At 39.1% G+C, this 15,096-nt stretch overlaps 3 protein-coding genes across 3 annotated transcripts; all 3 read right to left on the reverse strand.

Moving 5' to 3' along the window:
* Nucleotides 1-220: 220 nt before the first annotated feature.
* On the reverse strand, nt 221-748 carry LOC142167124 (uncharacterized). Its single transcript, XM_075227284.1, has one exon. It carries the CDS (start codon nt 746-748, stop codon nt 221-223), a length of 528 nt encoding a protein of 175 aa, XP_075083385.1.
* A 429-nt stretch (nt 749-1,177) lies between these two features.
* Nucleotides 1,178-1,723, reverse strand: LOC142167132 (uncharacterized). The gene has a single exon (XM_075227292.1). The coding sequence runs from the start codon at nt 1,721-1,723 to the stop codon at nt 1,178-1,180; it is 546 nt and encodes a 181-aa protein (XP_075083393.1).
* A 1,111-nt stretch (nt 1,724-2,834) lies between these two features.
* Nucleotides 2,835-4,177, reverse strand: LOC142167138 (uncharacterized). Its single transcript, XM_075227296.1, has 2 exons — nt 3,263-4,177; nt 2,835-3,167 (listed from the first exon to the last, which is right to left on the reverse strand). The coding sequence occupies exons 1-2, from the start codon at nt 4,175-4,177 to the stop codon at nt 2,835-2,837; spliced, it is 1,248 nt and encodes a 415-aa protein (XP_075083397.1).
* Nucleotides 4,178-15,096: the final 10,919 nt, after the last annotated feature.

Below are 15,096 nucleotides of genomic sequence, written 5' to 3' on the forward strand. Positions count from 1 at the left end.
CATCAGAATTCCAATACGATATCAAATGCTAAAGAGTCAAATTTTGGTCAACTCTCCCAATTTAAAGCTCCAACAATAAAATTCTTTCTTCCAATTCGATTCCGAAATACCTGCAACCCAAAATCGATGATTCACACAATTCAAAGTACATCATACGGAGCTACTCATGCCCTCAAACAACTGAGCGAAGTGCAAATATTCAAAACGATTGATCGGGTTGTTACACTATGTCTTTAGTCCTCAACCTACGGACTTGCCTATCAAGAATCTCAACCGGTTCTTCATCATAAGTTAAACCGTCATTTATTTCTACTACCTCCGGTGAGATGATGTGAGCAGGATCGGGCACATACCCTCGTAGCATCGATACATGAAAAACAGGATGAACTAAAGTCATCGATGCAAGTAACTCCAACTTGTAAGCTACTTCACTAATCTTTTTCAAGACTCGATACGGACCAATGAATCTAGGACTTAGCTTGACCTTCTTCCCAAATCTCATAACACCCTTCATTGGCGATACCTTCAAGAACACTTGATCACCCTCTTTAAACTCCAACTTACGTCGATGTACATATATATAGTTTTTTTGTTGACTCTGAGAGGTCTTAAGCCATTGTTGAATCAAAGCCACCTTATCTAAGGCATCATGTACAAGATCGGGACCAAGTAGCCCTACCTCAGTTGGCTCAAACCACCCAATATGTGATCTACAACATCGTCCATACAAAGCCGCATAGGGAGCCATCTAGATACTAGCTTGATAGCTATTATTGTAGGAAAATTCAATCAGAGGTAAGTGTTCATCCAATTCCCACCACAATCAAGTACACAAGCTCGCAACATATCCTCAACCGTCTGAATAGTCCTCTCAGCCTGTCCGTCAGTCTATGGATGAAAAGCGGTACTCAAATTGACACTTGTACCCAATCTTTCTTGAAAGGACTGCCAAAAGTGAGCAGTAAACTGGGTCCCTCTATCAGATATAATGGAAACTGGAATACCGTGAAGTCTGAATTTCTTTCAAGTATAACTTAGCATACTGTGGTGCCGTGTTAGTCATCTTTACCGGTAAGAAATGTGCCGACTTTGTAAGTCAGTCTACAATCACCCAAATAGAGTCATGGTTCAAGCAAGTGTGAGGCAAACCTACAACAAAGTCCATATTAATCATCTCTCACTTCCAAAGTGGAATATCGATATTCTGAGCCAACATACCAGGTCTTTGATCCTCAGCTTTTACTTGTTGGCAATTTAAACATCTAACCACGAAGTCCGAAACGTTTTCCTTCATCTGATTCCACCAATAGATCTCCCGTAAGTCCTTGTACATTTTTGTGGACCCTGAATATATATAATATCTCGAACCATGTGCCTCAATCATAATTGTATTACGAAATCCATCAACATCTAGCATGCACAAGCGACTGTTCATCCTCAACACCCCATCCTTGTCAAGAGAAAAAATAAGGATATTTTTAGATTGTACACCATTTCGAATATTCATCAAATTTGGATCTTCAAATTGCTTAGCCTTGACATGCTTAATAAGTGAGGAACGTGCTATGGCACAAGCAGCAATATATTTAGCTATCGGTAAATATGCCAAAGTACCTCCTGACTTTCGGCTTAGTGCATCGGCTACCACATTCGCCTTCCCCAGATGGTAATGAATGCTTAAATCATAATCCTTCAATAGTTCTAACGATCTCCTTTGCCTCATGTTTAATTCCCTCTGCTTGAATATATATTGCAAGCTTTTATGGTCAGTATATATTTCACGGTGCACACCGTACAAATAATGCCTCCAAATTTTTAAAGTAAATACCACCGCGGAAAGTTCCAATTCATGGGTTGGATAGTTCTTCTCATGGATCTTCAATTGTCTAGAAGCATAAGCAATAACCTTATCTTTCTGCATCAAGACACAACCCAACCCAACTCTAGAGGCGTCACAATATACCATAAAGCCATCTGAACCTGTTGGCAAGGTCAACACCGGCGTCGTAGTCAATCTAGCTTTAAACTCTTGAAAACTTCTCTCACAAGCATCCGACCACTGAAACTTCATTGCAAGAGTAGAAAATCCTTGGTTAGCGGAGATGCAAGAGTAGAAAATCCTTCAACAAACCGCTGATAGTAGCCCGCTAATCACAAGAAACTACGGATCTCTGTCGGTGTAGTTGGTCTAGGCCAACTCTTAACTACTTCAATCTTTTGAGGATCAACCTTAATACCTTCACGAGTTACCACATGACCCAAGAATACTATGGATTCAAGCCAAAATTCACACTTAGAGAATTTGGCATACAACTGATGCTCCAGAAGCGTCTGCAACACTGTCCTAAAATGATTGGCATGTTTCTCTTGATTTCTCGAATATACTAATATGTCATCAATGAAAACAATCACGAACCTGTGAAGAAATGATTTGAAAACCCGATTCATTAGATCCATAAAGGTTGCGGGTGCATTTTTTCCCCAAATGACATCACCAAAAATTCATAATGCCCATAGCGAGTCCGAAAAGTCATTTTGGGAATATCCTTCTCTCGAATTTTCAATTGATGATACCCCGACCTTAAATCAATCTTCAAGAAGTACTTCGCCCCTTGCAACTGGTCAAACAAGTCATCTATTCGAGGTAATGGATACTTATTCTTGACGGTCACCTTGTTAAGTTGCTTATAGTCAATACACATCCTCAAAGAACCATCTTTATTTTGCACAAACAACACTGGTACACCCCAAGGAGATACACTAAGTCTAATAAACCCTTTATCCAGTAAATTTTTCAATTGTTCCTTCAATTCTGTTAACTCGGCTGGAGCCATTCAGTACAGGGGAATAGATATCGGCTGAGTATCTGGCACTAAATCTATCCCAAAGTCAATGACCCGATCTGGTGGAATACCCGGAAGCTCGTCAGGAAAAACATCAAGAAACTCATTAACAACTGGCACATACTGAATGCTTGTTACCTCTGCAGTTGTGTCAGTGACTCTGACTAAATGATAAAGATAACCTTTTGTAATCATATTCTTTGCCTTAAGGTATGAAATAAACTTACCTCGAGGCTCAGTAATATTGCCTTTCCACTCACGAACTGACTCATTAGGAAACTCAAACTTGGCCACTTTAGCACGACAATCAAGAATGGCATAACACTTGTATAACCAATCCATCCCATGATCGCATCAAAGTCAACCATTTCTAACTCAATGAGGTCTGCCGTAGTCTCTCGATATTGAATTATAATCACACAACCCCTATAGATGTGGGAGGCAATAACAAAATCTCCCATAGAAGTCGACATAGAAAATGGTTCAAGTAGTTGTTCTGGCACTATCCCAAAATCCAAAGCAAAGTACGGAGTAACATAGGAAAAAATAGATTCGGGGTCCATAAGAGCATAAGCATCTAGAGTACAAACAGTAAGTATACATGTGACGACAACATCTGAAGCCTCCGCAATAGGACGAGTAGGCATGGTATAGAAACGGGGATGAGTCCCCTGGGAAGAAGTGGTTGTCTGCGGCACATTTCCTGCATTGCGCCCACTGTGTCCCCCATTACCCCTAGGTGGGGGCGGTGCAACCGAAGTAGTAGCCATAGATGGTGACAGATGAGCTATCAAACCATGTTGACCATTAGGGCAAAACTTTCGGATATGACCCATCAATCCACAACCATAGCACGGACTACGGGGTCCCCTGGTAGCACTAGACTGACATTGACGAGAACCCACACTACTCAGAGCCTGCTGTGTAGTACGGTGGTCACTCTGAACGGGCCTAAACTGGCCTCCATGTCCGGTATTGTATGCCAGTGGAGGGCTACTGGAAGCTGTCTGCATCCTAGACTGCGGTGGGCCAGATGACCATCTGCTGCTCTGCCTCTTGCCCGAATTAGGCACTGCACTGAAAGTGCCAAAAGTCCGGGCCTTTTTGTTCTGCTCCCTATTGGCCCTCTCCTCCTGATGAATCCTCTCAAGATCCATTACTAAATCCACAAAGTTAGTAAATGTAGTGTTTCTTCTCCCACTACCTGTATCTTTTCTGATGCCCGAAATCAATTCATGAGCAAAGCGATCAATCTTCTCATCCTCAGTGGGGATGAGGTGCGGAGCATAACAGGATAACTTCTCGAATATGATGCTATACTCTAGAACGATCATAGTATCTTGCTTTAAGGTCTCAAACAATATTACAAGGGCAGCTCTTACCCCCGGTGGTAACGACTTCTTAATGAAGATATTCTTAAACTCTGCCTAAATCATTACAGGTGCATCCTCCTGTTGACACTTCTCTACCCCTTTGAACCAGAGGTCAGCAATGTCTTTTAACTGGTAGGCTGCCAATCGAACCACCCGGTAGTCTAAACTCCCAGCAAAGTAGTAGCTTTCTCAACTTTCTCCAAGAAGTCCTGAGGGTCTGCAGTAGGATCTGTACCGGTGAAAACTGGTGGCTCAAGTCTCACAAATTTCATGGCTAACTGCGCCATGTCCTCAACCACTGGTGCTCCCATCCCTCCTTGTTGGAGTGCCTGAATACCCACTTGAAGGTTCTGTTGGGTCTTCATAGCTATGAGGTCAGCAAAATTATCCATAGCCTTCCTAATATCAGTGAGGGTCTTCTCCAAGTGATTTGGTTTTGGAGGTGGAGCAGGCACCTCATCAACTTCTTCCTCGAGCTCCTGGACCATCCTTGGAGACATTGGAACTGGCACAGTCTATGCTCTTGCAGCCTTCGTTGGTCGGCCCTAGGTCTAGCGAGTACCTCCCGAAGCCGCATCGGGTATAGGAGAAGCTTCCCGATTCATATTACTGTCACGCGTGTTCACCCTCTTCTGCCAATAGATATAGCGTACGAGTTAGGAAATATTTCTTAGCTCTATTGCACAATTCTAGAATAAGAAGAAAGAGTGAAGTATTCTTATAATGTCCCTATAGCCTTCTCGATATAAGTGCGGTGCACAACACACCAATAAGGAGAACTCTACCAGACATGATTCCATAGACTTCCTAGGACTCGAATTAGAACTTATGGCTCTGATACCAAGTTTGTCACGCCCTAAAATCACGTGACCTGCACTCGTTACTCTACCCGACCCGAGTGAACCATCCCATATATTAATACTCACCTATGTGCCTAACTGGAGGATGTGAAAGCCTCTTCAAGTACAGTCATTTTAAGATATAAAACAAGACATGAATAATATCTTTAAGTAAATATTTTTCTTTGAAAGAGAACTCCATAAAGATAAAAGAAAGTTTTATTCATGCATGCCATATTAGTAACCATAGGATTACAACCCAAAATGAATACTACTATTGTCTATGGAATCTCTATAACACGGAATGGAATATCCAACCAAGGCATAACCCGGTTGCTCAAAAGGATAATAATATAATAAAGTTCTCCACGGGTACGAGTGTGGAGTCTCACCAAAAGCGTGAACAGAAAATGTAGAGCCGCCCTAACCGCGCGACTCAAGCTGCTCAGGTCCAGTCCCTGAAAACATAAATGGAAATGTGGCCGAAAGGCCTGAGCTCCACATGCCTAGTACGAATTATGAACCATTCCTCAAAAGAAAATAGGACAAGACTTAAGAAGATATAAGATATGCAATAACAATTGACATAAGAAAAGAAGCCTTCATATCAATTAACAATTTAGAAAATAAAATAAAATAATATGGTAAAACATATTTCAAAATCTTCCTTTATCATTGATCTTTGCAAAATCATGTTAGATTTTTCATTTACCGGGAGCACTATAGCATCACCTACATGAAAGAAGGTCAACTAGGTTATGTACCTAGCGGCAAGTATCATATACCCTACTTGCTCAGGTCGTCTCATCGTTGTGCCGCACGAATCGACTCAGCCGTGCTAATAAAGTAGCACAATAGTACCCCCTAATGGGAAGTACTCTGTCGTAGTTCCCAACCGTAAGGTAAGTTCTACGCGTACACCGACACGTGTAGTTTCATGACCTAATGAGAAAAAATATCCAAGGTCAATCTCGGTGAACTTAAGTAACTCCCAAAACCTTTACATTAATCAATGACAATGTTTATAGCCAAATAAACTATTTGAAAATAGTTAAATCCAAGATATTTCACAACTCATGTATTTCTATTTCAAAAATACTACAAATGCTATTCTTTATTTTAGTTTTTAAAAAAAAAATTGAATAACATTTCAAGAAAATAATATTCATAGAACTTAAATCTTTTATGATGCAAGAAATGATATAATCCCAACTCGCTCGTCCCCACAAGCTAGGACTCACATTTAGAAACTCAATTTAATCGTGTTTCGATATGAGTTTGGAGAAAAGCTCCGAGGGTAATAAGTTTCAACGTACCTCAAATAGTTTTCAACCTTACCCCAAATGATCCAATAATGCCGACGAGTCACAATCTACATATATGAACTCACATAATTGAATAGCGCGTCACAACAATGCCAACTAAGCCAACTAATTGTCTAACACTTAAGTCCAACTTAATAAGTTTATCAAAAATCCACATTTCATCATTTGAAGGTCAATCCTTGAATTATAACTTCAACTCATTCATTAAACTTGTTATTGGATCTAGTCGTTCCACTAGAAACTTAAAATAACATCGTTCAAGCAAGACCCAACACTATTCATCATCCATACCAATCAACTCTTCTAGGATTTCATGAATAGATATTTAAATATAAATTTATCTTCATAAAAATACTCTACTACGTCCATGGAGTATAATATATAAGTTTGGAGTGAAGAAATTACTTCTTTGTCAAACCCTAAAAATTTCAAGATTTGTGTTCTTGAAGTGCTCTTGAGATTTTCTTCAAATATCTATAATTTTTGTGTAATTGAAGAGTTAAGAGATGTATTTAATAGACCAAATCTACCAAGAAAGACATTAAATTCTTACCTTGAAGAAGTATTAATGGTAGAGAGCTCCCTTCTCTCTTTAAGTCTTTAAGAACCAACTCCCAAATAATAGCACAACCCTTCCCGTAATAGCCTTTAAAGACATTCAGCAGACTGCAGCCATAAAGGATGCGTCCCCGTCTACATCGCGCTCGTCCTTCTCATTCAGCAAATTTGGACGTGAGGTTTGACGCTTTCAATGCAGTTCACTGCCACTGCGTGATGAGCTTTGCCTCATTTCATTTATTTAGCAATTATGTCCATCTCATGCTTTAGAATTTTTTAATCTTTTCACCATCATCTGCCACCACTACAACATTTGTTCATTTGTATATTATTCAATTTCATGGCATTTAATAATTAATTCCTTGGGTCCCATAATGTGTATCTATCCCAGCCCCTCCAAAATTCAAAATATTCGTCGAAACCTTCATCTTTGTGACATTAATAATTTCCTTTCAAGAGTTGTTAATAAGCTTTTTAATTACCATTAATCAAACACTCATTCTTTGATAAAAATAATTATTTTTAAGTATCTCAATAGCTTTGTTCTACTCAATTAATTCATGTAACTTGGGTTTGATCAAATTACATCCTTAAGCTCAAATTAAATCCAAATTATTCATAGAAGTTATGGGGCTTTATAAAGACTCTTTCGAGTTGTGTATTACCTTTTTTAAGCCATAACAAAAGGAATTCCAATGATTGATTGGCCAACCTTAGGTCCGGCCAATTATAAAATTTTATTAGCCAACAACTTCTAACGAGCTTAAAATAATCTCCGTCATGATGGCGAGAATCACTTCAAATATGATACTTTACTTCATTGTCTTGGGCTGGGTGCGAGTTTGTCCCCTAATATTTTTGAAAGAGTAAAAGACACGAAGATAAATGATCGAGAGGTCAGAGGATTGCAGTTGATAAGCTGGTCAAATTGTGCAAAAGCTGGATACGATAGGAAACACACACTGATCTTTGACCATAATTGAGTTATATTATTACTAAAAAAATTCTAGTGGGTCCTCAAGTTGGGTTTAACAACCGTATATCCTAAACTACGGTAACATGCACTGCAAAATTTCTATTTCTGATTAGAGAAACTAGAGATGTTAAAATTCGTGACGCTAATCTTCAATTTTTAAATCTTGCTCGTTCTGGATAAACTTAAGGCTCATAGAAACGAACGAGAAAGAAATAAAGCAAATATATGACAGAAACTCCAAAGATCTAAACATGGGCTGTTGGAATACCACGAATTGATATGACCGTATTCAAAATTACTGCATACATTGGAAGAAATGTTCTACTGAGAAAAAAAAATAATGTACGATACAACAACATACAAATTAAAAATAAATTTCGTACAAATTTTATGTAAATTTGAATATTTACAACTACATACATAGTAAAAACAAATCTTATACAACTAATTATATAATATATAATTTATTTTAAACTTATCTACAACTTTCATATATTATTTCTACACAGTTAAGTACAACTACAACATCATACAACTTAAATATAATTTTCATATAAATTTTATACAATATGTTTTCTGTATATATTTTTTATATGATTTGTATATATTTTATAAGTGGTGTGTTCTTCTTCCTCTCTGAAATTTCAGTCAAAACTTTATCTCTTAAAACAAATTTGATATATATCAATAACTATAAAAAGATAGTATTTATAAATTAAATACAAATTTAATACAACGATTCATACATTATACGACTATTTTTCAAAACTTTCATACAATATTCAAATAAAAATATATATAATTACAACATAATACAACTTAAATACAATTTACATACAACTTTAATATAATTTCGTAAATATATTGTATGTTGTGTTCTTTTTTTTCGAGTTTCAATCTAAAATTCATCCAAAATCAAAACTAATATTCACTAAACACCCTCAAAATTGAGATATAAACTAAAAAAAATATTTTCAATTATTTACAACACCACCCAATCCAAACAAACAATAGTTTTTGAAAACCCAAATTCGAATTCAAAGCTTCAGAGCTTTTTAATGGCTGTCAATGGTGGAGAATCAAATACCTTCAAAATTTATTGATTTACAATTTCAATTCGAACATCAATTGTGCAACATGAAAGGAAATTGCTAAGTTAAAACTCTATATTATAACAATTGAAATTCATTGATGAATTTTCTGAGGAAAAAAAAGGACGAAAGCAGAAAAAAATGAAGGAAGAAAATTGGAGAAACAAAGGAGAGAAAGAGAGCATGGATGAGGATTCCCTATTCAATTCCTAATATAAAGAGATAATAATTTAAAACTAATTTGTATAGAATTGGTAAATTGTATATGCATGTGTACGGCCAAAACCGATTTGAGTCAGTCGTACGGACTGGTCGAGATGATAATGTTTCGATCAAAATATATCCGCATGACAAGCTCGGTCAAGGTCCGAAGTAGGGGCGGCGAGCTTCGAGCTCTAAGACCGATCAATGACAAGCTCGATATTATTATCGAGCTCATATCCAAATCGAACTACGAGGCAAAACGGAGATTATCGAAGATGCATGGACCAACCAACACTCACCCCCGAATACCGAGATCCCAAGTCAGAATCGAGCTCGGACCAAGACCGAAGGCTCGATCCAATACCGAGCTCGAGCCAGTATCGAGCTCGCAGACTAGGGCCGTTGCAACAGCACTATGGGAGAGAATCTTGACGGAAATCGAGGAAAAGACAATACATCATGGGCTCTCCACTACGTATTTTTTATTGTATATAAAGTAGGTTCCCTCTACTATAAGAGGGACATGGATTGTAAGCAAGCGGAGGACACTGGGACAAAAGATCACTTCTCACACTAAAAGATATCCCCCTGTGCTTGTTTTACTTTATCTTATTCATTCCTTTTACTTACTATTCTTATTCTCATAGTCAAGAATATACATATTCTATTTTTCTATACGATTTATATCAAATTGTATCGCATATCCTTAGAACCATAAACAAATCTAACGTTATCCGATTTTTCGGATAAACAGTGCCTATGTAATTAAGTTAAAACTTGATTAAGGAGAGTAATAAAGTTTCATATATAGTATAGGAAGGTAAAATTATATTGCAAAGCTACCTTAATCCAGATTTCAAGTGCTGAAAACTCTGCAACTTTTTTAGTTATGAAAGGAATACTTTTGGTGACAATCTGGTGCGTACTTCGGTGAGTGAATATAATTTTGGATGCATATAGATTTGGGTTGGGAGAGTTGGAGTTTACAAGGCCCAGTGCTACTTCTTGGAAGTGGGGGAATTGCTCTAGGAGAAGGAGAGCATATTATGTAAGTAGAAATGATTTCCCTGAGTTGGGCCAAAATTTAATGGGCTTTTAACACATTTGATAGTGACCAAAATTAATTAAAGTCATTATCCAAATATGCAAGAAATATATATTGTTTATGTATAAAATATGTATATTATATATTAACATAGAAAATATATATATTTGTCAAGTATTATTTTGGTGAAGTATTATTTTGGGTGGCGCGACTATACTGCGTAAAAATCCCTAACTTCTTAATTATCTTTGAGCCATATCCCGTACCCATGTTGAACAGTTGATATTAGACTCCATGTATATACCCATCGTGTAATGACAGTGTGCCTTCACCCCATGATCTTAGTGCTCCGATTGCGCCTTCTGTATCTGTAACTCGGCAACTGAAGCATGGAGGAGAAGAGCCGGAAAGGGCGAAACCTCTCTTTTCATGTATACATGCATATACACATATGTTTGACAACGTAAATTGTTCAATAGGTCAAATCTAGCGTTAAAGTGACTAAAAAATTGACAACTTCAAGGGGTCGTTATGCATTCTGCCTATACATGTTTGTTTACCCGAAAAATAGAAAGTGTTGGATTTATACATAGTTCTAAGGATACGCGGTATAACTTGACGCAAATCGTATAAGCGAAAATATCGAATATTGACTATCAAGAATGAAAATACAAACAAGGTTGGAGGGAGGATGATTTATGAGTAAGCAAGATGAAAAAAGTGTATAAAGCTCAAAATGATAATCTCTCAATATGGAGCATATGCACAGTATCTGAGTTATGGTGTCTTAATGTCCCCTTACAGAGATAATAGACATCCCTCTTATAGCGGGGAATCCTACTTTAGATATAATTAAAAATACACAGTGGGAAACCATGATAAATCAACTTTTCCTTTTTTCCTGCCGAGATTCTCTCCTTTAGTGCGGCTGCAACGGCTCTTGTCTATAGGCTCGATATTGACTTAAGCTCGATACTGAATCAAGCTCGATATTGATTCGAGCTCGATTTTGACTCGGGGTCCGGTATTGATTTGGGCTCAGCATTGGTCGGTCTTTGGCCCTCGAGCTCGATAACATTGCTTCATATCATGGTTCGATTTGGATTCGAGTTCGGTATTGATCGGTCCCTAAAACTCGAAGTTAGGTAAGCCGGCTTCGGATCTTATCCCGAAATTATGAAAACGCTCTTTGGTCCATTATGTTCCCATCTTGACCAGTCGTATGAAGGCCAAAATTAGTTTCGACCGTATACAGATAGTCCCCCCGTTTCTCGGGAAGGATGTGGCGAGAAACGATATGATTTCCCAATGGCTCGATCAGATATACACTGACGTTTGCATCAAATCCGACCATGACATATGTGATAGCTATCCCGTCGGTTTCGTTTACCAAGGCATTAAATGCGTGTCAGACGGTCGTTGGTCACTGCTGATATTGAACTGTCATTCCCCAATCTATAAATAGCTTCTCTTTTTACCATTCATCACTTTTACATCTCTAGTTTCTAAATTTTCTAAGCTCTTTCTCGCATCTTCTGAGTTTATCTGCAAGCCTGTAATTTTTATTGCAAAATCTTTCTTCTGTGATTTTCACTGCAAAACCTTTCTTCAAAACACCACATCTTTGTCATCTATTTCTATTCTCGATCTTCAAAACCAAAATGGTGAAAACATCAAAAACCGTTCCTCAAAAAGAAAAAGCTTCTTCTTCACAGCCCGTTACCGATAAAACACCGGTGGAGCCACGACCTGAGGAGTATGTTCCCGGGGCGTGTGTTCTTACCTCCGATTTTAAGGTAGACAAAGGCTCGTTAGTTCCTGGCCGATGCGAGCCAGTATTGAGGTATTTGTGTTCGATAACTGAGGGGCATCTCGAACAGATAAGGAAAGATTGCAACTGGGAGAACAAAGAAGTGGTAATCCCGTCTCCCGAAGAAGATATTACTACTCATGTGAAAGGGTTTTTAAGTGTGTATTCTTACCCTTTCACGTTAGGTCCTCTCGACCCTGTTATCATTGATTTTTGCCGTCAATACCAAATAACCCTAGGCCAAATCCATCCTTCTTCTTGGCGGATCATTATTTTGATCCGTTTCTTTATGAACAAAATCGAGGGGATGCCTTTCACCCTCGACTACCTCATTCGATTGTACAGCCCCCGCCTCTTTCGAGGCAGGTTAATAAACCTTCAGTGTTGGGCTACCAAGGTTCTGTTCTCGAGCATAGATGAGGACAAGGATCGAGGCTAGATGGGTAGGTTCGTTCGAGTGAAGACTTCAGACCTAATACCGGCCGAGAATATGCCATTTCCCGAGAAGTGGAACATGAAGCGTAAGTGTAACTCCGTTGTTATCTCCTATTTTTTGCCCCTTCGTTTCTTTCTCACTGATATTCCCTTTTTGTGATGCAGCGGTTCCTTGGATGCCCGGTGCAGTTCCTGACCTTAAGAACTGGGTACGACACCTGGCTTCGACCTCTACATATGTCGAGCGCTCATGGCGTGATTTGTCAAAGGGCCGATGGGAGGCTAAAAATCATGGTAAGCCTCTTTCTCGTATCTTTGATAATTCGAATGAAATGTTTTCCATACATCTAATCAATTCTCTTGTATGTAGGCTTGGGCAAAGATGCGGTTTTGAGGCCCCCGTCTATCAAGCCAATGCTGAAGCCGCTCAGGTACAAGCAAGAGAGGCAGCCGAGACCGCTAAATCTCGAGCATATTGGGTTGCTGAACTTGCCAAATGTCGATCTCGGAGGGAGACCCTCGAGGAGATCCATTCTCGAGGCTTCGATCTCACCGAAGAGATAAAAAGGGCCAAAGAGCTCGAAGCCGATGCTGAAGCATTAGCTTCCGATGATGACGATGGTGATGATGGGAGCAAGAGTGGGTCTGAGAGCGGGGAGGAGACCGATGGAGAAGAGACCGTCCCCGGAGATAACCAGGAGACTTAGAGTTTTTTCTGTTTTTGTGTAGGGTCCTGTTCGGACGTTGTAAATACTTTTGTATATATATAAAGATCTTTTCCTTTCCCGATTTGTCTTTGTCTTATTTTCTGCCTTGTGAAGGTCTTGTTTCGTTCATGCCTTATGAAAGTTTTCATAAGCTCGAGGCTTTAGGCAATTTGATCGAATTCAGACTTTTTAGTCTTTATAACCGAGTGAGTGCTTGCTCGAACTCGAAGTAAGAGTATCCCTTAGGCTTAATAATCGAGTGAGTTGATTGCTCGAACTCTAAGTAATGTAGCCCGTAGGCTTAATGGTCGAGTGAGTTGATTGCTCGAACTCGAAGTAATGTAGCATGTAGGCTTAATAGTCGTGAGTGATTTCTCGAACTCGAAGTAAGGTAGCCCGTAGGCTTAATAGTCGAGTGAATTGATTGCTCGAACTCGAAGTAATGTATCCCATAGGTTTAATGGTCGAGTGAGTTGATTGCTCGAACTCGAAGTAATATAGCCCGTAGGCTTAATGATCGAGTGATTTGATTGCTCGAACTCGAAGTAATGTAGCCCGTAGGCTTAATAGTCGAGTGAGTTGATTGCTCGAACTCGAAGTAATGTAGCATGTAGGCTTAATGGTCGAGTGAGTTGATTGCTCGAACTTGAAGTAATGTAGCACATAGGCTTAATGGTCGAGTGAGTTGATTGCTCGAACTTGAAGTAATGTAGCTCGTAGGCTTAATGGTCGAGTGAGTTGATTGCTCGGACTCAAAGTAATGTAGCCTGTAGGCTTAATGGTCGAGTGAGTTTTTTGCTCGAACTTGAAATAATGTAGCCCGTAAGCTTAATAGTCGAGTGAGTTGATTGCTCGAACTCGAAGTAAGAGAGGCCCTAAGGCTTAGTAGTCGAGCCTGGCCTCGTTGATTTTTCGGTTGGCAGTCCCCGATTAATGGGGTAATGGTCGATCCTTGAGCATGTTTGCATAATAGATCATGGAATAGAGGATGGGTTTTGAGACATGAGAAATCGGCAAAGAAGAAGTTTCTCATTATGTCATTATACATGTGTTCATGTTTTGTACTAGGGATCGATCAAACTGCACGAGCATGGTTCGTATTGACCATTTGGCTCTTATAATTTTTCCTATCGAAACCCTGTTATTATGAAGTAACTTTCTGGCATCAAAACTTGATAATCGAACTTACTTGATATATTTGAGGGTAATGCCCCCCATTATTCGAGGTTGATTATAAAGAGGCCTCGGATACTGTTGAATTGTTCTAAGTTAGTACGATCAATGGTTGCCTCATTAAAAACCTTGCCGAAAAACCCATTTGGGATAAAACCGATCTAAGAGAAAACGAGTGCAACACGTACTTTCATGCCTAAGGATTTGTGTTGAATAACCCATTCCTATTCTTGGTTGAACTCTTGCAAGGGTTAATTTCGAAATATAAACGAACATGGGAGGGTCATACCTTAACAGTAGTATCATTTTAGGTGTGACACGTTCCAATTTCTTGGTAGTTGTTTGCCGTTTATAACACCGAGCTTGTAGGATCCTTTACCGACGATTTCGAGCACCCGATACGGCTCTTCCCAGTTTGGACCCAGTTTTCCTTCATTTGGATTTCAGGTGTTGAGGGTGACTTTCCTTAGCACTAAGTCCCCGATTTTAAAATGTCGAAGATTGGTTCTTCGATTATACTATCTTTCGATCCGCTGTTTTTGGGCGGCCAATCGGTCGAGAGAGGCTTCTCGATGTTCATCCAATAATTCGAGGCTAGTATTCATAGCCTCGTGATTTGACTCTTCTGTTGTATGTCGAAACCTCGCACTGGATTCCCCGACTTCGACTTAAATCAAGGCCTCAGAACCATATACTAAGGAGAACGGGGTTGCCCCC

Source organism: Nicotiana tabacum, chromosome 2 (genome assembly GCF_000715075.1).
Source record: "Nicotiana tabacum cultivar K326 chromosome 2, ASM71507v2, whole genome shotgun sequence".
NCBI lineage: Eukaryota > Viridiplantae > Streptophyta > Magnoliopsida > Solanales > Solanaceae > Nicotiana > Nicotiana tabacum.